Raw genomic sequence first — 25471 nt, forward strand, 5'->3', positions numbered from 1 at the left:
AGTCAAGAAGAGTTAGGTTCAAATCCTGTCTCTGACACATAACTGAATATGTGACCCATAGCAAATCACTTAACCCCTCAGTTCCCTAGGCAACTCTCTAAGATTCTAAATTGCACAGCAGTTGCTTACCTACATTGTAAAAATGAATTTCCTCACCAGGAGAGCACAACACTAATGAAGTCGTAGTTCCTTTCTCCTTTTTCCCCCATACAAGAATATATAACTTAATTTGTCTACAAGTATTAACCTGTAGTATCCATCTCAAGATGATGTTTTAAAGAAGTAAATATGGCATAGTTAGCATCCATTATTGTACTTTAAAAATCGCTTTCAAACAATGCGGCTAAAATATATAATTTTATTAAAAATACGTAGTCATTTTTCAGTCTTCTTGCAGTGTATACCCTGACCTCTCTTCCCTTCCCTTTTTCACCCACCACATACTCTTCCATCGACTGACACTGGCCTCCTTGTTATTCCTTGAGCAAGATAATCCATCTCCCTGCTCCAAGCATTTTCATTGGCTGCTCTGGATACATAGAATATTCTCCTTCCTCATCTCTGCCTCCTAGATTCACTGACTTTCTTAAGTCCTAGCTAAAATATCACCTCCTTGAGGAAGTCTTTCTTCATCCCTCTTATGTCCAGTGCCTTCCAATCTCTGTTAATTATTTCGGATTTATTATATTTTGTACATGGTTGTTTACATGTTGTCTCCCCTATTAGATTGTGAGCTCCTCGAGGGCAGGGATTATCATTTGCCCTTTTTTGTATCCCTAGTGCTTAGCCCAATGTGTGGCACATAATAGTTGCTTAGTAAATGTTTCGCGATTAACTTACGGCTTATTCTTTTTGCCAGAATATATCTGAGGAAGAAGCAATAATAGCTAAAAGCCTGACCTCAGATGTGCTTTAAGCATTATATTCTTGAGTTCTGATTTTATCATTTTTGACTAGGAATTTAATTTTGTGACGTACTAAATTATGAACATTGAATAGTGGCCCTTTATTTTTTCTTTAAAAAATATTTTATCGGTGCTTTTTAAGAAAATTCCTGTCACTTCCCAATGGACCCTTTTCCAGTAACATTTTTAAATGAATGAAATAAGCTAGATAGAATTAGGAAGGAAATTAACTATATTGAAAAATAGCAAAAAAAATTTTTTTTTTACTTCAGGGACACGAGTTTTAGGAATCTGTACTTTCTCATCAGATGCCATGGTTTTAACTATCATTTCCATGCAGATGACTCACAGCTCTATATATCCAGCTCCAGTCTCTTCCCCAAATCAGTTTTAGAGCACCAGTTTCCAGTTGGACATTTCACACAGGACGTCTTAGAAACATTTTAAACTCAACGTATCTAAAACTGAACTCATCTTTTACCCCAGGCCCTCCCCTCCTATGAATTTTTCTATTGCAGTTGAGAGTACCAATGTCCTCCTGGTCACTCAGGCTCACAACTTTGATCTCATCCCTTTTTTTTATCCTACATATCTAAATCAGTTGCCAGATTTTGCCCTTTTTCCCTTCATAACATTTCTTGTATCCTACTTCTTTCCACACATATAGCTATCACCTTAATTTGGACCCTGATCACTTCTTGCCTAAATTATTGCAGCAGCACTCCCTCCTTCCCTTTACCTGATAGAGTCCCTCTCATCCTTTAAGATACAACATAGGTACCATCCTTCATCATGCAGCCTTTCCTGATTTCCTGTTCTTTCTGTTCTTAACTGCTAGCGTCTCCCTTCCAAACTGCCTTGTAAATATTTATGTTTATTGACGTTACATTTTTGTTGTACTTATTTTTGTATGTACTTGAATGTAAGCTCATTACCAGTAGGGATTGTTTCATACTTGGTACTTGTATGTGCCAGCACATAGTTGGTACTTAATTAATGCTTGCTGATACTTTTGAAATGCTGTTCATCATGTTTTTTTGGTTTGTGTTTTCTTGATTTTAAAATTTAAATCAATTTGTGTGGCCTTTCCACTGGACAGAGTAGTCTAGGTACCAGCATCTTTTCTTGAGATAATTGAAAATGCTTTTTTTTATAACTAACATTTTCACCAACATAGATTGGTCTGTTATTCTTCCTTCAGCTGTAAATAATCTTTTCCAACAAGTAGTGTCTATGTTCTATGCTACTAGGTACAATGTTTGAGATATATTGCTATGTGATAATAAAAAGAACTTTAAATATATGTTATTTTAAATATTGGCTTAAACAAACAAAATATAGGGAAGACAAACCATTAAAGATAACTTTAAAACTACTGCATCCTTCATAACTGAGTTTTTTCCATTAACTTTTCTACCCCCTCAAACTCCACAGTTCCATGGGACAGAGTTTGTAAGTGTAAAATTTGTTAATTGAAAGGATCATTTACAGTTTTCTTTCACTAATAATTTGGCCATGGTGAGCATCATTTTTTACTTATCTGCAAGTAATTTTGACTAGTCATAGATCAGCATTAACTCCTCTGCTAATTATTAGAAATTTAATGCCTTAAAATTATTTACCACATTAACATGTTAGAAGGGCTGTTTGAAATTTTGTTTCTTATTTTTTAAAGGCCGTCCTCCAGGTCCAGAAATGGAATATTGCACTGACAGGGAATCTTACTCTTTAGCAGCTGGTTTGGCACTGGGCATGGTTTGCTTGGGGGTAAGCACACTATTCTTTCTCACTTTCAGCATGTAGCTCTTAAACTTGCAGTTGGTCTTATTGAATCTTTCTTTGAAGCTCACTCTGTCTTACTCTAGCAGCTTTGTTTTCAATTCTCCCTTCATTTGTGGATTTTAAAGAAGTACCAGGTTTTAGTGGGAGGATATCTTGGAGTATGTATCTGACTTAAAAATTCTTTTCTTTACTAAAGTTTAGTGTTTATCTGTGGAATGAAAATAATAGAAGGGAGTTGGATGGTAAATGTTCAAGGCGTCTAAGGCAGGATGCCGAACTAGAACTAAAGTGTGTGAATAGTTAGACTTCAAACTGGTGTTTTCACTCATCACAGTGGGGGCAGAGAACCTGAAATATCTAAAAGTATCTGGTGTTTATTGCTACAGGTACATAGTAGCCTTCTTTTTGCCTGTTTGATATATAGTTACATACATATGTATGTTTACATGTGTATATATGTAAATATTTACATAGAGGCAGCTAGGTGGCTCAGTGTATAGAACACTGGGCTTGGAGTTGGGAAGGCCTGAGTTCAAATCCAGATTCAGATGTTTACCAGCTGTATGACCCTGGGCATGTTACTTAACCTCTGTTTGCCTTAATTCACTGGAGAAAGAAATGGCAAACCATTCTAGTGTCTTTGCCAAGAAAACCCCATAATATAGACAGTATTAGTATGCTATGGTCCACAGGGTCACAAAGTATCAGAAACGACTGAACAACAAATGTTTAAATATGTATGTATATACACATTTGTGTGTGTATTTATATGTATATACACAAATACACAAAAATATGTATAATATACATTTTAAAATATATGCTTATATGCAAATGCACACATTCATACGATAATGGGATAAATTCTTTCATGCTATGGAAATGGACTCATTTCTAGTCAGAGATTATTTTTGACTAGATTTTTTCTATTTAAAAACTTCTGAATCAATAGCTTGAGTATGTTTTAAGTTATTTTGTTTTGTGGCAGGGCAGTTGGGATTAAGTGACTTGCCCAATGTCACACAGCTAGTACATGTGTCAAGTGTCTGAGGCCGGATTTGAACTCAGGTCCTCCTGACTCCAGGGCCGATGCTCTACTCACTGCACCACCTAGCTGCCCCCATGTTTTAAGTTATTAAAGAAATCAACTAAGCTGATAGAGGACTGGCGCTCAGAAGAGAGACTAGAGCTGGGTACATAAATCTAGGCATCATCTGCACAGAATCACCCAAATAAGATAGTATACAGCAAAAACCAGAAGAGGGCCTAGGACAGAGGCTTGGGGGATATACTCATAGTAGCAAGTATAAGGTAAAAGAAAAACCAGCAAAAGAGACTAGTAAGACCAAAAATATAATGGGCTACAGTGAATCCTTTCCCTAACTAGAGGTGTTCATGAAAAGATTAGATTATCACTTATTAGCAATGTCATAAACAAGATTCTTAACCTGAGGTCTGTGAACCTGATTTTTAAAAATGATTTGTAAAGTTCTTTGCAAACTTTAAAGTATTACAAGTTTTATGCATTTAGAAGTATTATTCTGAGAAGGGATACTTAAGTTTCACTAGACTGCCTTCAGGGTCTATGACACAAAAGAAGATGAATAACCCCCACTATAGAGGGTATTTCTGTACTAGGGAAGCAACTGTACTAGAAGATGACTGAGGGTTCTTTCCTGCAGAGAGAGAGGGTCTGAAGTTTTGTTTGTTTTCTGAAATGTTTGAGCATAGATAGTATCCAGTTCATTTAGTGTTGTGACTTATATTTAGTTCATTTCTTTAATTGATCACTTAAGATTTGTTTTAAAATCTCTTTTTTCTTTATTTCAAGCACGGTAGCAACCTGATAGGCATGTCTGATCTCAATGTACCTGAGCAACTTTATCAGTATATGGTTGGAGGTCACAGGCGCTTTCAAGCAGGAATTCATAGAGAAAAACATAAATCTCCAAGTTACCAAATTAAAGTAAGTCAATAAAGTAAGGCATATCAAAATGCAGATAAGCACTAGTTCTTAAGTTTTCGTGTTACCATTGGGGAAGCCATTGAAAATAGGTATTTCTTGAATGAGTGATGCACGAATAAATTGGGAAGTATATTAACAAGATAATTCCAATCAGAATCCAGAATAAATTGTTTTAAGAGAAAATAAATTCAGAGGTCATATATGTGAATTGGTATTGACTTCAAAAATTATCTTTTGATAGGAAGGTGATACAATCAACGTAGATGTGACTTGTCCCGGTGCAACTCTAGCTTTGGCAATGATCTACCTAAAAACTAATAACAGGTATTGATATTTACAGATTTTCCTTTTTAAAAATTTCCTAAGTAAAATGTGGAAAAAGTCTTTTACATCTATAATCATAAAGCAGAAAGAAAGCACTTTAAATTCTTGTTGCAGGGATGAACCCCTAGTTATCAACACCCAAATACAATATCATTTATAAAGATTTCAGCTATGGGTCATAAATTTTGGATGTTAATTTAAAAAATCTGACAATGTCCAGTTCTTGCAAATTTCCAGATTCTAAAATTTTTAAAATTTCAGCGCTTATATAATTTATGTTATTAGTAAAACAACCTGTTAGGTCATTTGTTTTGAAATGAGTCCAAATTCTGCTTCATCATCCTGTATACAAATATATAGTCTGTTTTATCTTAGGGATAAACAAACAAACAAACAAACCCTGTCATTACTAACTTTGCTCATACTGTTCCTCTACCTGGAGGACCCTCTTTCCTGTCTGAACCCATCCTCCAATGCCTTGTTCAAATGTTATTTTCCCCATAAAACTTGTGCTGATCCCCTTATGAATGAAAAAGCTTCTTCTTTCTATCGGCCTCTTGCTTTTTATTTTATCTAAAGTACAAATGTTAAACTATCCTACTGGATCATAAGCTCCTCAAGAGCAGGAACTATATCTTCAATTTTTATATTGCTCTCAATGGCTAGTATTCTGCATTGTACACAGTAGGTGGCTAGAAAACCTTGTTCATCAAATGCATTACAGATAATTTTGACATAGAGCAAGAGTTTTCTTTACTGTGGGAAATTTCACCTTAGCTGGGGCTCTACTGTGAGTTTAATCAATTTTATTAGGTTATTGTAAGTTTAAATGGAAATAGTGAGACGACTGGTTATTTCAAGAGGTTTTTTGAATGTTCTGAGACTTTTTCCCTCAATAATAAATCAGTCAACAGGCATTAGTTAAAAACTGCATGCCAGGCACTATGCTAGTCACCGGGATACAAAGACAAAAATGAAACACTGACTTCAAGGGCCTTTCATTCTTTTGGAGGATAGAATAAAAAAACGAATGTATGACATAATTAACAAAATAGTTGAACATAGTGATATTTTGTGATTTAATATTCTTGATTATGTTGCTTCTTTTTCTATCATTTGTCTTAACGGTGTTATTCTGCTTAAACAGATCTATTGCTGACTGGCTCCGAGCTCCTGATACAATGTATTTGTTGGATTTTGTGAAACCAGAATTTCTTTTACTTAGGGTATGGACTGTATCCCTCTAAATCATAGTATCATGGAGGCAATGACCAGTATTTTTAATATTCAGTTTGTGTGTTTTTTCCTAAATGTCCAAAAGACATTTCTATTGGGGATTGTAAAGCTTCTTTGTTAGTAAAAAGGGATTTTGCTATTTTTTTGCCAGTAATTTCATTAGCTGATACTTGGGATAACTAATTGTTAGACTTCTCAAGTTATGAACAGCAACCTGTATTGCTTGCTTTGTTTCTTGTCCTTCATACTAGGAAACATTGTTTTAAAATATTGTCATTCTGCATTTTTTCTGTTTAAAAATATTGTTTAAAAATTTTTTTCCTGAACAAGTTTTAATTAAGCCTGCCATTTTAAAAGAGTTTCTGTGTTTAAATGGGAAAGGAGTTGGGGGAGGAAGAGATTAGGTGAGTGTAATTAAAATTTTCCTAAAATTACTTTGAAGGATGCCTGAAAAGGGAACTGGTATATGAGGCAGTGTGTCCACATCTAGTCCTGAGAAAATCTAGTTTTCTTACATCTGTTTTGGGTCTTCCATTGTTATAATCAAGACTTAAGGTGCTGGATATCCCTTCTGTGAACCTAAAGCCACATCCCCACCTTTTCCTAAGGGAGAAGTATGGTGTAGTGGACTGTGTTAGGAGACTCTTAAGAAAAATCCCAGTTCTCTCATTTACTCACTGTGAGCCTGGGCAAATCACTTCATCTCCAAAACTTTCCTTATCTGTAGAATTGAGGAGATTAGATTGCTATAGTTCTATAAATTCTCTATTTCTATGAAGGGAGGGATTATAATGGCAGTGTGCTTCCTGGCAGTTACCCCTCTGGGTGGCACTAAATATATCCCTATATTCCTAAGATATATGCCACTAACATGTTGCTAATCTCTTAAGTGCTTTTACTGTGTAATTACACAACTACTTCTTTAATACCAAATAGCTTAGAGGCAACCAAAGTTTTTTGGTATATTTTATACAGAAACTGATCATCTGGAGTTTATCATAGGCTTGGTTATTAGAGAATGCCAGAATGTCTTTTTAATCATTATAATGTGATTATAATACGAAACTTTGCATATTTTATTAATCTTGAACTTAATCTGATCCTTTTCTCTTTTTAAGACTCTTGCTCGATGCCTGATTTTATGGGATGACATTTTGCCGAATTCCAAGTGGGTTGATAGCAATGTTCCACAAGTGAGTACATTTATTGGATTTTGTCAGATTTTTGGCATTGATAATTACTGCTCATATAAAACATTATAGCTTACAAAGTTTTCTACAGAACAACCCAATGAGGTAGTACAGGCATTGCTGTTTCCATTTTAGAAAAGACTTAAGTAATGAAATCGGTTCTATTGTTTTAAAAAACAAACACATTAATCTCTGGGGTAAAAGAAAGAAGGGATCATTGAGGGACAGAAAGGATATAAAGAGCTACAGATTAACTTTGAAACTTAAAGAATCAGGTTAAAGGAAGGTCTAAGAGTTGAATTATTACTCCATGAGCTAAGCTCCTGACCTCTAAGAAGAGAATCACTATCTTTTGTGGGAGACACTAAAGTGATGATGGTGATGATGATGATGACTACGACGACCAGGCATTTTGTTAAACACTTTACAATATGTTATTTGATCCTCACAACAACCCTGAAGGGTAGATAAGATTATTATCCCTATTTTGCAGTTTGGGAAACTGAGGCAGGGGTTAAGTGATTTACTCAGGGTCACACAATGAGTAAGTGTTTGAGGCTGGATTTGAACTCAGGTCTTCTTAACTTTAGATCCAGAGCTCTATCCACCCCACCACCAGTGGCCTCAAGAACTTGAACTTTGCATAGTGAAGGGGAAGGATAAAGGGCCAAGAATGGGTGATGAATCTCAGTCAAATCCATAAATAAATAGTAAAGGAATAATGAGAGGTGGGGAGGTGATGCTGTGACAAAATTTATTATGGATCAGATGATTCCAAAAAAAGCAGGAGTTGTAATCTTGCTAACAGACAAGACAGAAATCAAAATCACAAGGGAGAGAAACAGGAACACTACATTGTACTTAAAGGAACCATGGACAGTGAATCAATATCAGTGTTAAACTGAAAACTCCTTTATCTGATCATATTCTTGTCAATAAAAATACATTTTAAGTTAATAGGCAGATTTAGTGCCATGTCAATCCCACTACCAACAATGTGCTTTATGTAGATAAACAAAGTAACAATGGAATTCATTCCAAGGAACAAAAGGCCTAAAATCTTAAGAGAAACAAAGAAATTAGTACGAATGAAGAGAGACTACCACATCCAGACTTCCAATTAAGTCATAGAGCAGTGGTCATCACAGCTGGTTAAAATACACAAAAGCAGACCACTGGAATAGAGCAGAGAAGGAACAGTAATAGTAGTAGCTAGGAAACATAGACTGCTTTAGCGTTTTCAGAGTGCTTTGTGTATGTTAGCTCATTTGATCCTCAGAACAACTCTGTGAAACAAGTGCTGTTGTTCCCATTTTACAGATGGGAATACTGCAATTGGGAGAGGCTAATCAGCTTGCCCTGGGTCACACAGCTAGTAATTATCTGAAGGAAGATTCGAACTTAGATCTTGATTCTATGGCCAACAGCCTGTCTATTGTACCACCTAACTGCCCTTAAGATAAGGAAAAATCGGAAGTAATTGAATTCGGTGTAGTAGTTAACCCAGTAACCCAGTGTTTGATAAACTCCAGGGCCAATTACCTGAGGAAGAGTTGGAAACTGGTTCAGAGAAAAGCAACTTTCTATTAAGGAGATTGGATTTCAAACCATGTTTTTTGTTCTTTTTCGGTGAGAATTAACTTGCCACCTTTTCTCTCTTCCTCACCTCTAATTCATCCCCAACCATGCTCTTGTTTCCTAAAAAAAGGTCACTTTTAGCTCTAAATTCAGGAAATATTTGGTGAGCTCCCAAACTTATATTCTTTTGTTAATTTAGGTTTGAATCAATAATCACATATCCTTGGATTACTTGGGAATATAAAAGATCAAACTGATGAGATTCTAATATGGGTACTATTATAAAATAATTTGAGAAAACTACTAATATCTGTAAATATAGACATGACATGTCTTACTCCTTAAATCACTTAAATGTGTAAGTTGAAAACCGGTCATAAATATCTAAGGATGATTAATTTATACTTTACAGATCATAAGAGAAAATAGTATTTCTCTTAATGAAACTGAAATACCATCTTCAGAGGACCTGAACTTGGAAACCCTGGCGTAAGTACTATAATATGAAAAAGAATTGAAAAACCTAATTCCTATCAGATACATACTCTTTATTTTATAAATTGAATTTTACATTTTTTAATTAATAAAAATGCATTCTCTTTCCCTACCACTTTGTCCCTCCCATTGAAAAAAGAATAACAAAACCCTTGTAACAAACATACACGATAAAGCAAAACAAATTCCAACATGAGCCATGTCCAAAAAATAAAAGATACGTACTCTTTAAAATGTAGTATGTAAAAATGAGTTCAGTTCAATTTCTTTTCACCAAGCATTTATTAAGTACATTCATGACTGAAGATGAATGTCATACCCTCTAAGCATAGGTATGTCACCCAAGGCTTTGTTCTTGGCCCTCTTTTCTTCTGCCTTTATGCTATTTCACTTGGGGATCTCATCATCTCCTTTAGGTTCAATTATTTTCTCTCTCCTGATGGTTCCCAGATTTATATATCTAACCTTAGTCTGTCTTCTGTGCTCCAGTCCTGCTCATCACTAACTACCTTTTGGAAATCTCGGACATTGTAGGTATGTCAGATTCGCCATGTCCAAAACAGAACTCGGTATTTTTCCTCCAAGACCTGTCCTCTTTCCATCTTTCCTATTACAGTTGAGGGTACCAGCATCCTCCCAGTTCCCTTGTTTAACAACCTTGATGCCATCCTCACTCTAATTCCTACTAATTCGATCTCTTTGTCAACTCAATCTGTTCTTAAATCTTGTTTCTATCTTTGCAACATCTCTTTCTGTATGTCTCCTTTTCCCCATTGACACAACCGTCAACTTAGAATAGGCTATTGTTACCTCTCTCCTAGATGACTTCAGTTCCTTTAAACTGGTTTCTCTATTCCAAATCTCTATCACTCCAATCCATCCTCCACACAGCTGTCAAAGTGATTTTCCTAACCTATGAACAATATGCCCAGTGTACTCCATTGGCTTCTCATTACTTGCGCAATCAAATATAAAGTCATCTGTTTGGCATTTAAATCCCTTCACAGTCTGGCACCTTCTTACCATTCCAGGCTTCTTATATGTTATTCCAGGGATGGGAAACTTTCTTTTTTTTTAAATTTATTTAATATTTTTAGTTTTCAACATTGATTTTCACAGGAGTTTGAATTACAAATTTTCTCCCTATTTCCACCCTCACCCCCCTCCAAGATGGCATATATTCTGATTGCTCCATTCCCCAGTCAGCCCTCCCTTCTGTCACCCCACTCCCCTCATCCCCTTTTCCCTTACATTCTTGTAGGGCAAGATAGATTTCTGTGCCCCATTTCCTGTATATCTTATTTCCTAGTTGCATGCAAAAACTGTTTTTTTTGAAAATCTTCTTTTAAAACTTTGAGTTCCAAATTCTCTCCCCTCTTCCCTCCCCACCCACCCTCCTTAAGTAGGTAAGCAATTCAACATAGGCCACATGTGTATCATTATGTAAAACCCTTCCACAATACTCATGTTGTGAAAGACTAACTTTATTTTGCTCCTTCCTATACTATCCCCCTTTGTTCAGTTTTCTCCCTTGACCCTGTCCCTTTTTGAAAGTGTTTGTTTTTGATTACCTCCTCCCCCTATCTGCCCTCCCTTCTATCATCCCCCCCTTTTTTTATCTCCTTCCTCCTTCTTTCTTGTGGAGTAAGATACCCGGTTGGGCAAGATACCCAGTTGAGTGTGTATGTTATTCCCTCCTCAGGTCAAATCTGATAAGAGCAAGATTCACTCATTCCCCCTTAACTGCCACCTCTTTCCTTCTTACAGAACTGCTTTTTCTTGCCACTTTTATGCAAGATAATTTACTCCATTCTATCTCTCCCTTTTTCTCTCTCTCAATATATTCCTCTCTCATCCCTTAATTTGATTTTATTTTTTTAGATATCATCCATTCATATTCAACTCACCCTGTGCCCTCTGTCTCTCTATATATGTATATTCCCTTCAGCTACCCTAATACTGAGGTCTCATGAATCATACACGTCATCTTTCCATGTAGGAATGTAAACAAAACAGTTCCACTTTAGTAAGTCCCTTATGATTTCTCTTTCTTGTTTACCTTTTCATTCTTTTCTTGATTCTTGTGTTTGAAAGTCAGCTCTGGTCTTTTTACTGAGAAAGCTTGAAAGTCCTCTATTTTATTGGAAAATCCATATTTTGCCTTGGAGCATGATACTCATTTTTGCTGGATAGGTGATTCTTCGTTTTAATCCTAGCTCCATTGACTTCCAGAATATCATATTCCAAGCCCTTCAATCCCTTAATGTAGAAGCTGCTAGATTTTGTGTTATTCTGATTGTGTTTCCACAATACTCAAATTGTTTCTTTCTGGCTGCTTGCAGTATTTTCTCCTTGATCTGGGAGCTTTGGAATTTGGCAACAATGTTCCTAGGAGTTTTCTTTTTGGGATCTATTTGGGGAGGCGATCTGTGGATTCTTTCAATTTCTATTTTACCCTCTGGCTCTAGAATATCAGGGCAGTTCTCCTTGATAATTTCTTGAAAGATGATATCTAGGCTCTTTTTTTGATCATGGCTTTCAGGTAGTCCAATAATTTTTAAATTATCTCTCCTGGATCTATTTTCCAGGTCAGTGGTTTTTCCAATGAGATATTTTACATTGTCTTCCATTTTTTCATTCCTTTGGTTCTGTTTTATAATATCTTGATTTCTCATCAAGTCACTAGCTTCCACTTGCTCCCATCTAATTTTTAAGGTGGTATTTTCTTTAATGGTCTTTTGGACTTCCTTTTCCATTTGACTAATTCTGCCTTTCAAGGCATTCTTTTCCTCATTGGCTTTTTGGAGCTCTTTTGCCATTTGAGTTAGTCTATTTTTTAAGGTATCATTTTCTTCAGTATTTTTTGGGTCTCCTTTAGCAAGTCATTGACTTGTTTTTTATGGTTTTCTTGCATCACCCTTATTTCTCTTCCTAATTTTTCCTCTACTTCTCTAACCTGCTTTTCCAAATCCTTTTTGAGCTCTTCCATGGCTTGAGACCAGTTCATGTTTTTCTTGGAGGCTTTTGATGTAGGCTCTTGCACTTTGTTGACTTCTTCTGGCTGTATGTTTTGGTCTTCTTTGTCACCAAAGAAAGATTCCAAAGTCTGAGTCTGCATCCTTATTCGCTGCCTGGCCATGTTCCCCACCAACTACTTGAACCTTGAGCTTTTTGTTGGGGTGTGACTGCTTGTAGAGTAGAGAGTACTTTGTCCCAAGCTTGAGCGGCTGCACTGTTGTTTTCAGAGCTATTTCTACATAGCAAGCTCTGCTCCACCAGCGCTCCTCCTCCCCCAAGAACCGCCAAGCCAGACCTTGACTCAGATCTTAAGCAGGCTCTGCACTCCTGCTCTGATCTGTCATTTAATTTCTCCCACCAGGTGGACCTGGGGCTGGAAGCAACTGCAGCTGTAGCTCTGTAACCAGCTTCAGAGCTGCATCACCTCCACTGCCCCTGGGGTGGTGGCCAAACTGTGAACTCCTTTCCCTCTGTCCCTGCAGTTTTTTCCCCACTAATCTTCTCTGTTGTCTTTGGTGTTTGTGGGTTGAGAAGTCTGGTGATAGGGGTGGGAAACTTTCAGCCTTAAGAGGATTTGTTTTGTGAAGTTTGGATTCAGTCAAAGGGCTTCACTTGAGGATCTAGAGGGCCACAGGTGGCCTTCAGGCTGCAGATTCCCCACCCCTGCTTCCTTTCTGTGTACTCTGCAGTCCAGTGTCATTGGCTTTCTTGCATACAACACTCCATTTCCTTCAGAAATGGGATGCAGCCTATTCAACAGCAACAAGCAGCAGATGAAACGTTGTGTACGATGAGCATCTACTTCCCAGCTTGGAATGGGTAGCATGTAAAGGAGGGTGTTATGAAATAAGATTGAAGGCTTAGGCTTTTAAGACAGCCTTCTTACCCTCTTTTTACTTGACTGCCAGACTCACTCATCCAGAATATAGTCTCTATTTATTTCCCTTCACTTTTTTACTGATAACTCACTGTTCCCTAACAATTTAGCTTCTACCTCCAACAGTATGGAAATTCTGTCACAGGTTACCAGTAGCCCAATAACCTTTATGGAATCCTTATCCCTTTTGAGTTTTCTATAGCGCTTGATACTGCTTATATTTTTTCTTAAATTTCTCCTTTCCTAGCTTGGAACACTATTTTCCTGATTTTCCTACCTTTCTCTTGGCTCCTAATTGCTGAATTTTTTATGGTTCTGTTCTTTAGCTTCTTATCAAATTCATTCTTGGTGATCTCAACTTGCATAGCTGCAATTATAACCTCTGCAGATGCCTTTTAAATCTGTCTCTGGTTGTAACCTTTCTGCTGAACTTCCAGATAAGCATTTCCATAAATTGGCTAGTCATTTCTACTTTAATGTTCTGCCAGGCCCTTTAACTCCACAGAGTTACTAAAAACTGAACCTAGCTTTTACCTAGATAATGCCTTTGTTCCTGATTTACCTATTTCTGTTTTTGCCACCAGTTTTTATTTTGTTACTTAAGCTTGAAATCTTGAGATCATGTTTGGATAAAAGGATAAGTCTCAATCAATCTTTTGGGTCAACTTAAAAAATTCTTTTGGATCAACCCTAATGCTACATGGGGTCTTTCATGTTTTGTACTGGAGAGAACTCTGGATTTAGAATGAGAGGGTCTTGTGTTGAATCTTACCTCTGCTGCTTGCCTGTGGGCTGTCAGGCAAGTTACTGAAAGTCTCTGAGCCCTGGTTTCCTTATCTATAAAATAAGGAGGTTGACTAGATTTTAGGGTCCTTCCCAGTTCTAAATTCATGATCCTATGAATCATATCTCTCACTGCTCTAGTCCATCCTACACTCCGCTGCCAAAGTGATTTTTTAAAATTCCCACTTCTGCCCCCTTAATTCAGGCTCTTAATGCCTAAAATATTGCAGTATTCATCTAACTGCCTTCCTTATTTCTAGGCTCTTCTTCCATTAGTCTGCCCTCTACATTGCTTCCAGATTAAGCATCCAAAGATACAGTTCTTATCACATCACATCTTTGCTCAAAACCTTTATATCTCCATTGCCTGTCATTATTATCATTATGGCTGTTGTTATAAATGAAAATTAAGAATTCCATAGCCTGGCATTCAAAGCCCTCTACAGTTTACCCCAATGTCTCTTTCTGTTTTCTCTGCTCAGACAGCTACCACCTTGGTTCAGGCCTTCATCACCTCTCACCTGGAGTATTGCAATAGCTCCCTAATTAGTCTGTCTGCCTTAAGACTCTCACCAGGCCAGTGTATCCTACATGCTGCTGCCAAAGTGATTTTTATTAAATGTGGATCTTATATCAATCCCCTACTCAGTAACTCTAGTAGAGTCTCTCTTGCCTCTAGGATAAATATAAACTCCTCCCTATACACCTCTGCCCCAATTTATCTTTCAGGCTTCATTGAGCGTTGTTCTCTCCCCTACACTTAGCAGTCCAGCCATACTGGCCTCTCTCCCTTCCTTACATGCAGCACTCTATTTCCTGTCTCATGAGTCCTGTCTCTCTGCCTTTGCTGTCCCCCGTGCCTGGAATTCCTTTCTTCCTTTACAGTGTAGCTCAAAAAGCATCTTCTACATGAAACTTAGCTTGATCCCCCCTCCAATGCTAGTCTATGCCTTCCCAAGCTACTTTGTACTTCACTGTTTTGTATTTACTCTCTTTCTTTTGTGTATCCTAACATCTGTGTTTGTTGTCTGCCCATTAGAGTGTAAACTCCTCGTGAGTAGAAATTATTTCATTCATTTTAGTTTTAGTTCCAGTGTATGCCCTTTAGTAGGTACTTAACAAATGCTTTTTGATTTATTGATTCAGCAGTCATATGTTAAATATCTACTATGTGCAAGGCTTTGGACTAGATATAGGTAATACAGTGGTCAGCAAAATTTCACTCCTTGTCTTGAGGGTCCTTGAAGCCTAATGGCAGGGGACTGGGGTGGAAATGCACAGCAACACATTTCATATAAGATTTAATATGGTCTGGGCAAAGAGTTTTGATGGAATGCTATAGAAATCACTTTTGGGGCGGGGGGCAGTGGTGGGGAGAGGGTAGGAACTCAAAGTGTGTCGTGGAAAAGGTGCTGTTCAAGCTGAAGTAAGACCAAGATATGTGTTGACTTAGTGGAGATATGGAAAGAATCAATTCTAGGTACAGGAAATGGTATGTACAAATATAGAGCGTGGGTAAGAGCAGGATAAGATTGAGAAACAACCGTAAGCAGTTGAGTTTGTCTGACCATTGAATGTGTAAAAGAGAATGATATGCACTAAAGCTTGAAATGTAGTTCAAAGCCAGATGTTTTCATTTGATCAAACAGGAAATAGGGAATCACTGGCAATTTTTGAGCAGGGAGTCACACTAGACCTGGCCATCAGAAAAATTATTTTGGCATGTTTGTGAAAAATAGGTTGGAAGGGAAAGGTGGTGGAGTCAATTAGAGTTCTCTTAGAACAGTCCAGTTAAGAGGACGTGCACTGTGATGATACAAATGTGACTAGAGAGTAAGGGAAACAGGTATGAGGGATGTAGTCGTGATAAAGATCAGACTGACAGGACTTGCTGATTGATAAGTGTAGCCAAGCTGGACTGTTTTTTATTCCTCAGAGATACCCTTCATTTTCTCATTTTTCATATTTATCCCATTTCTGTGCCTTTGCTTATGCTAGTCTTTCTTCCTGGAAACATCTTCTGCTTTAGTTCTGCCTGTTTCATTCTGACCCTTCAAAATCCAGCTCAATATTCTCATCAATGAAGCCTTCCCAGATTCTTCCTGGTAGATAAAGTCTTGGACTTGGAGTCAGGAAAACCTAAGCTGACATCTTGTCTCTGATGTTTATTTGACTGTCTGTCCACAAGAAATTCACTTAACCCTACTAAGCCTCAGTTGCCTCCTCTGTAAAATAGGAGTAATGGTAACTGTAGTGTCTAACTCAAATGTATGTAAGAGAAAATGTATGTAAAACTCTGCACAAATCTTAAAGAGTGATATGAATGTCAGGTATAACATATGACGACAATCATCATCTCATCTCTTTCAGACAGAAATGATCATAAGACGAATTGCTGTCCTCTTTACTCTTTTATACTTAATACTTCTGCATATTCTTTCACAGGTACTTAAAATAACTATTTTTCTTAGTTGATTGAAAGTATTAGTTGAAAGTTCATCTTTAGCACAACTCCACAGGACAACAGGGATGATATACCTGTCTTCTTGTTAATAATAATAATAATAATAGCTAATATTTATATAGCACTTATTATGTGCCAAGCATGTGCTAAGTGCTTTACAGATATTATCTCATTTGATCCTCACAACAACCCTGGGAGGTAGGTGTTATTACTCCCCCCCCCCCTTTACAGAAGAGGAAACTGAGGCAAACAGAGGTTAAGTAACTTGCCCAAGGTCACACAGTCAGGAACTCTAAGGCCAGATTTGAAATCAGGTCTTTCTGACTCTAGGCCTAGGAATCTATCCACTGTGGCTGTTCTTAAACAATTTCGACCTCTGCTAAGTCTGAATATTTTGAAAGCTTTTTGTTCCAAGTAACTTGGTGGTTATGAATATTAGGAAGGTGGCATCAATTAAAAGTATTGTTCTTAAAGTTTTACTTCTCAGCGTTATGTTTGGATAATCATGGAGACCTGTTTGGTCTGTGTTAATGCTCTGTTTCCAGCACAGTTTATTGGGTAAGTTGTCCAGAAAGTTTTAAAGTGTTTATTTGTAGTATAGGGATTTCCTCTCTCTCAGTCCACAAAAGATAATGTGCTTCTGTTGTGCAATTCTAATCACCAAGTCAGTCTTGTATGTGTGTTAGGTTCTAAATTTTTGCAGCCTGCAGTGATGTGTTGTACAATTTTTGCTATTTCCCTAAACAATTTACCATAATCACTTACTCCTGGCTTCTAAAGGATAATACTTCTATAATATGTGGTGACAGTAACCTGTTCCTGAATTGCCATCATAATCTCCTCCATTTCTATAAACAAATCTGCATGACTGACCTATTTCTTCTGTATTTCTATGTTAACATTTTCTTGACTGAGTTAATGTCAGATGTTATTCACAGAGGGCTCTTTGATTCTCTTCTTGGATTTTAACAGTTTTGTAGGTTCTATCTAGAGGTAGATGACTTTTCATTTGCGTTCCAAAGACTGTTAATAGCTATTACCATTGTTCTTTGAAGTGATATCTAATTATTCCAAAAGTATTCTGTAGGCTTTTTGTATTTATCATATGCCCTGAGAATGTTGATCTTCTTCCTTTTTGGCCAGGAAATGTTGTTCATTTTTGTGTAGCTTAGTTGCAGGGGTGGGGAACCTGGCTTAGGGTAATGGACCCGGTATCTTAATATTGCACAGTTTTTTATTAGGATGTGGTTATGGCTCATTTTGTAGTTTTGAAAGAATATATTAAAACTTGTATAGGTATTAGTTGCTTTAAACATGTTTTTCATATTCAACTTCGGTTGCTTAGAGCTTGTGTAGGGACCTAGAGTTAGGAAGACCTAAGTTAGAATCTGCCTCATTGGGAAACCATGGGCAAGTCACTTAACTGCTCTCAGCCTCAGTTTCTTTATCTGCAGAAATGGGTTAATAATATTACTTTCCTGACAGGGCCATTGTGTGAGTCAGCTGTCGGCTAATCCTTCATCCATTGATTCATTGTGACCATCAGATTTGAGCTTGACTTCAGTCTGAATCTTGCCTTGCCATATGTTAAGAATTTTATGATGTTTTGATAAAATTGGACACAGATTTCACAAAATGAAGGAGCACTTTAATGTGTCTTTCAATGGAGCTATGTAGCTTGATGTCATACATTTACATGAAGTGGTTAATAAGATGTTTTGGTTTGACTCCTTTAAAATGGAAGACTTAGTTTTATTTAGGAGAAGCTATAATTGAGTTAGTCCAGGCAGAATTGTAATAGGCTTAAACTGTCTTCCTGAAAACTTCCGTGTTTTATATCAGATATTCTTGACATTATTATTAGTGAAGTGTTTTAAATAAAGCAGTTAATTTTCCCCATGGGCATCAAATACTTTAGCACTCTATAATTGGGTCTGTTTTATGCAGTCTCAGTACATGATAGCCATGTAGGTGGTATTAAGTCAAAGACTTCCTGGTAATTTACAAAGGTAATGTAAATGTTATGACATTTGGGAGTGCTGTTCAGTAGTTACCTTAATCATCAATAAATTCCTCTTCAAACCTTGGGATGTCCTTTTTGGCATACAAGATTCTTAGTAACTTCAGGGTCTTCAGTTTTTCCCTCTTCAGACATTAGTAGATTCTTGATTTTATCTGTTATTTTGTTTAATTTAGTCTTAGGTATATAATTATTTTTTGTGATTTCCCTGTAGTGGTCATCAATAATGTTGCATGACTTGGAGCTAAATACTGCTAACAAAAATTAACATAAATTCCTTGACTTTCTTATTGTAATGGTGCATAATGAAAGCATTCATGTCTTTATTATCTGCATACTTGTGGTGTATCCACTTTAGTGGTCAATGCTATCAGCACTGAAGCATTTCAAGCCGGTGAAATATTGGTATTTCTGATTTGCTCCAGTGTAGCTTGCCTTCTTGTGATATCAGAATATGAAGAAGCGTCACTCACTCTTGTCTTCCATGCTAAATTAGTCATCACTATGGTTTTGATTGAGGTTAGCCTGCAAGTCTGAGGTTAGCCTGCAAGTCTGTGTTATTCTGTCTTTTTCTTAGATTCTTAGGAGTCTTTTCTTCCCACTAGCTGGAATGCTGACTAGTATTGCCAGAACCCAGTTGACTAGCATTTCAGGGTTCCTGCCAAGCCTTCATAGATAATGTAGCAGTCTCAAGGCACACAGAATCCCTTCTGTACTTCATTCTGGCCAGCATTTCCTTACTTTGATATCCACCCCCATTAGCATCACAACATAGAGAAAGGGTTTGACTTTGAGGAGGTGATTTTTACTATTATTATTGTTGTCTCATTCCTGTCATCTTCTTTGGTCTTGAGACAGGAAATGAGAAATAGTTTTGAGACAAGTCCCTATCCTGTTGCAAATCCTTTGTATTTAGTGTTTTTCTACTATTTCACAGGCAAGTAAAATAACTGCTTTTTTTGTAGCTGAATAAAGGGACTAGGATATTTTCACCTTTTGTAGGCTCCCTAAAAGCGTACTTGGTACAACTCCAGTAACAGACAAAACAACCTAAAGAATATATACTTTATCTTGTTCACACATTATTATCATCTTGGGCAAATTTCTGTGCTTCGAAAGCTTGCTGTTCCTTGTACCTTGGCACCATATTTGGTATGGCAATATCTATTAAAATTTTTGTTTTTCATTTTATGAATCAGAGTTATACTTGGTTTGGGGTTCAGTCTGTGTTAATATTCTTGTTTCTGTACAATTTATTCGTTGAGTTCTTCTGGATTTTTTGACGTTTACATTTTTAGTAAGGGAATTTGTTGTCTTTCAATTCGTAAAAAGTAGTGAACTTCTTATCTGTAATTCTAGCCACCAGGTTATGTCTTGCTAAATATTTGGTGGTGCTTTTTTTACAGCCTGTAGTGATACATTGTACTTTCTCCACCATTGCTTTTTTATAATCTACATTTCTTACTCACCATCATCATCTTCTTTCTGAATTCTAGTAGCTTTTTTTCAACCAAGGCCCAGAGGGGTCAAGATTGCATAGCTAGTTAGGAGAGTTAGTATTAGATCTTGTGCATCCTGATCCCTCTCTGACTAGCGTATTTTTCTGTTTGTGAAACTTTTTATATCTCTTTTGCCCAACTTTTACATTACATGTTAGGTTATACATTTTCATATATACATCGAATCTGCCTTACCAGATAGTAAGTTCTTTGTGGCTCCGCATTGTTGCCAATTCTTTTTATCACTCAGTTTTAAGCAGTGATTTTTCACATAATAGGTATGTAGTCCATATTTGTCGAATGGATAGAACAACAGAATATAATAGCCCAAGCACTTATTACTACTTTAACAAAGAAGATATTAAGTCCAAGTAAACTTTTAAAGTATATTGTAATTATAAAATTGTTGAGGTTTTTTCTTCCTCTGGTTTTAGGCAAGCACATGTCTATATAATTGCTGGAGCTTGTTTATCTCTGGGTTTTCGATTTGCTGGTTCAGAAAACTTAGCGGCATTTAACTGTTTGGTAAGAAGTTTCTCTTTTTACTCTGTTCCTAAATAATCTTTAAAATGTCATTTTTAACTCTGAAATTTGCTCTTCACCTTTTTTATAGTACAAATTTGCAAAAGATTTTATGAAGTGTTTGTCTGCACCCACAGCTTCCGTGGTAAGTTTGTTTCTTCTTCCTTTAGAAATATAGCGAAACTCTTATTTTAATAATACACATTCATTGAGATAAAGGAAAAATTCAGTGATACTTTATTGCCATGTTATTGATTATAACTGCAGTATTGCAGTTTAAGAATGGAGTTGCTTAAGTTGTGACTAAAGCTTTCTTTTTCTGGTTCTGTCTTTGTAAGTGGGGTGGGTAACAGATTCTTATGCAAAGACAATAAATAAGGAAATGCCTAATGTCTGATGTATTCTACAGAAACTCATGCAACGCTAATTTATATTAGTTCCTACATTTTTAATTCCTTTAGCTAACCAGACTCTTTCCATGGAATTCAATTAAATGTGCATTTCTTAAGCATCTGCCATGTGCCGGGCAGTATTAGGCATTGAATTCATTCAAGATATGGTTCTAATCCTTGAGGATTTTCTAATCTGTTGATCCAGTGACAGTACTATGTTTCTTATAAAAATTACATAAATTTGTAATTTTCTAATATTGGCCAATTTAGATGTGATTACAAAGAAGTATAGCAATAATAATTTTAATATTGTGATTTCATTTATTGTATCTCAAGACAGGCCATTACAACCTAGAAACTTGCCTAAGTGTTGTGCTCCTCTCTCTTGCCATGATCATGGCTGGCTCCGGAAACCTGAAGGTTCTCCAGCTTTGTCGCTTCATGCACAAGAAGACAGGTGGAGAAATGAACTATGGTTTCCATTTGGCTCATCATATGGCTCTTGGACTTCTCTTTTTAGGAGGAGGCAGGTAATAAATGTAGTTTTTAAAAATATTCCTGAAAGAAAATATTTTTTAATCTTTCGCGTTCATGGGAGGTATCAATAAGTGTGTTACTTCTTCGTTTTGGCAGTGAACTGCAAATAATTTCCATAATTCGGATTAGGTTTATTTTTAACTGCACTGTAATTTCTTGAAAGCAGTCTTAATATGTTCACCATCATATACATATAGATAGATCTGCATCTGTATCTGTCCACACACATACACACACACACTGAAATCTGCTTATCTGTATTACTTATAATTTTGAAGGGTCTTAGTTCTTGAAAGGAAATTACAGTGGATTATTGAATATTTAGCTGTAAACTACATTTAGCTGTCATTTAACCCAAGATTTGTAGTTTGAAATCCTTAACTTTGTCAGAATGAAAATTGAAAACTGTCTTTTGTGGTTGTTCCCACCACCCCCCACCCCCTCCCAAAAAAAAACAACTAAAGAATAGCCATACTTTTGAACATGTTTCCTTTTATTTTGATTTCTGTTTTTGTATTCTGGATAAAACCTGCTGAAATTCTTAAGGAAGATAAACAAGTATATTTATTTATTTGGAAATTGTAAGTAGAAAAGGAATTATTTAGCTAAAACTAGTTGACCTATCTGCTTATTTTTCAAAATAAATTTATTTTTTATTTTTAGTTTACAACACTCAGTTCCACAAGTTTTTGAGTTCCAAATTTTCTCTCCATCCCTCTCCCCTTTCCCCCAAGATGGCATGTAATCCAATGTAGGTTCTACATATAGCTTCACATCGAACTTATTTACGTAATAGTCCAGTTGTAAAGAAGAATTGTAATCAATGGAATGAATCATGAGACAGAAGAAACGAAATCAAAAAAGAAGTGGAAAAAAAAGAGCAAATAGTTTGCCTCAGTTTGCATTCAGACTCCAAAATTCTTTCTCTGGATGTGCATAGCATATTTTCTAATATATAGATACTGCCATGTTTGTCAGAATATAGTTCCCTTTTTTTAACCCATATGTAGCTTACATAAAATCTGAAGGAGACTATGTTATTGTCAAAGTTTTTTGTTGTTGTTGTTTTAGCATATGCCTACATATTTTTTCCTTTCAAAGGGATTTCATTTTAAGCATGTGTCCTAAATTTGAGGGTATAAAGTTGGTAAGGGGCTGTAATTACAAATACACTAAAATCAAAAGTGTATGTGGGCTTAGATGATTGGCATTATTATTTGCAGAATTTTAATTCCAACTAACTTGAAACTGAAGCAAAGAAGTAGTAAAGAAAACTCAAATGATCCTTTTTATTTTTATTAACAATTTCCACATACATATGGTAGGCCTTGTCTTAAATATGTGTATGGAATCAAAGTAGTCCACAATTAATATAGTACTACTTGAATGCTCTTAGGATAAATACGTGATAACATGACAAATTATGAACCGAAGTAACCCTTCAACTTTACTTAGTATATTCAAGTCACATATCAAAATGAGAATTTTCTGGTTAAACAAGCCTCAAAAAATTGTTGGTGTCATTGTGAGGAAAGAAATCAAGACTTGGGAAGTGGGTTCTACAAAGAAAATTTTAGAGATTTGGCAGATTTTAATTCTAAAAGAGAAATCTGATGGGGATGGCATTTAGATATACAACCTAGAAACTGGAGGATGGAGTAATTGTAGTTTTATGTATCTGCTCATTCTTGGTATGTACTTCCTTTTAGCACTTATTAAATATTAACTGAAAATGTCTTTTAAATTCTAAAATGCCACAGAAATACAGTTTTATTGTGGCTACTTAAATTATATCACTGCTAACAGCTCAGATTTAATGAACTACTCCAATCACAAAGCTAAGGAGTATGTACCCTGGGACTAGGGGTTTTTTTGGTTGTTGTTTTGCTTTCATTTATTTATTTATTCATTTATTTATTTATGTGTATATATATATTTTTTTTTCAGGCCAGTGTTCTTCCTCTTCTACTCTGCTGCCTTTCATATGCTGTAACATTGAATTTTAAAAAATGTTTATAGGATACTAGGAATGGTGTTTTTTGTTATTATTATCTGGATTAAATTTACTGTCTTTTAAATTCCTGAAAGTTTATTGTTTACCCATATGAATATCTGTCTGAATGTCTTTTCCTTGATGATAAAGTTTAGATATCTGCCCAGAAATATTTAAATTAAGGAGTAGGTATATGCAAAGAAAATTCATTTGTCAGTCTTTTAGTTATAGTAGCTTAACAATAAAAAATTCCATTGATTTAAAATATAAAAATAAGGACTCTTGAGGGGAAAGAGCATGAGTCTTGGAGTACAAAGATGTGACTCTAGTTCAGCTCCATGGTTTAGCTCACTTGTCTGACTTTGAGCAAATCATTTAGCACTCTGCTTATCTGTAAAGTGGGCATGAGAGATGTAGTGAATAAAGAGACAGCCTTGGAATCAAGAAAATTTGGGTTCAAGTCCCACCTCTGACACCAACTAGCTCTTTGACCCTCAGTGCTGAAGGCAACTAAGACAATAAGGTGAACATTCCAGGCTCCTGTCATCGCCATAATGCTTTGCATAGAACAGGTATTTAATAAGTGTTTGTTCAATTAATTTAATCCCCTCTCTATCTTGCTATACTTTTTCACTCTTGAGTCTTTAAGTATAGAATGAATTTGGCGGGGGTGGGGGTGTATTTCTACATTTCCTGTACATGCCATTAGTGTCCTAGAGATCCTTGGCCCAAGCTACAGAATTTTGAAAAGCCCAGGGTCACTAATTATGTTGTTATGAAATTAAAATCCAGGATAATAATTAAGTCTGAAGTATGTAATTGTCATCTAATGGTCAAAAATTTAACTTGAAATTATCACAAATTCTGTTGCTCTCATTGCAGAAAATTAGCTTTAGTATAATTCAAATCCTACTTCAGAGGGAAACTTGGGAAATGAAATAAAACAAAAATATAAATGTAGAGCTAGAAGATAGACTCCAGAGACCATCCACTCTAATCCCCTCATTTTACACATAAAAAATCAAAGATCACACAAGTTATAGGTAGGAGAGCTGAGATTTGAGTCCAGGCTCTCTGAAAGTCTGCCATTGTTTGCACTAAACCACATGACAATGCTGTCTTTCCTTTAATGTTACTAATTAGATGGACGAATTATGTACAGGGTTCAAGGATGTAAGCACAGAAAATATTGATTGCATTTTGTAACATATACAGGGTGAAATAAAGTGTGTGATCTGTATCCCTGAGTATCTTACTAGTCGAACGGCTTACTTATAGAGCAGCTAAGTGGCGCAGTGGATAGAGCTCAGGACCTGGCTTCAAATCTGGCCTCAAGGCCCTTTCTAGTTGTGTGACCCCATGCAAGTCACTTAACCCCTCTGAATCTCACTTTCCTCATTGTAAAATAAAGGTAATAATAGCACTTATCTCCCAAGGTTGTTGTGAAGATGAAATAAAATATTTGTTAAGCTCTTTGAAAACCTTAAAGTGCTATATAAATATTAGCAGTCATAATGAAGCCACTGAAATTTTAGACAAAAAGATAGAAAAAGCAAGATAATTGCTTAGCTAGTTAAAGAAATAGTGCATATTGTGTGAGGAGCAACATGGTGGAAAATTTTCTCCAATCCCGATGACTTCTCAAACCTCTCCAAAACATAAATTATGCACCAGAGATACAGCAATTTCAGCTGTTTCCATGGTTTAGGATGCCCAGAATGCAAAAGAAGGTTAAAAAAAAAAAGCAAAACTAAAACCCAGGAACTGAGGATCATTGACCCTAAGTTCACTCACTACTGCTCCTTCACCTCCCACAGTAATGGTGATTAGATCACACTAGCAGATCCAAAAACACAATGCAGCCTTACATCAAAACACGTCCGTACCCCT

The 25471-nt window shown here is 36.2% G+C and overlaps 1 protein-coding gene across 1 annotated transcript in view; it reads left to right on the forward strand.

Moving 5' to 3' along the window:
- Positions 1-25471, forward strand: part of ANAPC1 (anaphase promoting complex subunit 1) — a 149460-nt gene that overhangs the window by 78061 nt on the left and 45928 nt on the right. Inside the window, exons 30-38 of the mRNA XM_036750871.1 lie at positions 2581-2672; positions 4519-4653; positions 4895-4977; positions 6125-6203; positions 7332-7406; positions 9394-9470; positions 20572-20662; positions 20751-20804; positions 21388-21581. Of these exons, the coding sequence (XP_036606766.1) occupies positions 2581-2672; positions 4519-4653; positions 4895-4977; positions 6125-6203; positions 7332-7406; positions 9394-9470; positions 20572-20662; positions 20751-20804; positions 21388-21581 (880 nt within the window). The remainder of the gene's footprint in view (positions 1-2580; positions 2673-4518; positions 4654-4894; positions 4978-6124; positions 6204-7331; positions 7407-9393; positions 9471-20571; positions 20663-20750; positions 20805-21387; positions 21582-25471) is intronic.

Source organism: Trichosurus vulpecula, chromosome 3, assembly GCF_011100635.1.
Source record: "Trichosurus vulpecula isolate mTriVul1 chromosome 3, mTriVul1.pri, whole genome shotgun sequence".
Classification (NCBI taxonomy): Eukaryota; Metazoa; Chordata; class Mammalia; order Diprotodontia; family Phalangeridae; genus Trichosurus; species Trichosurus vulpecula.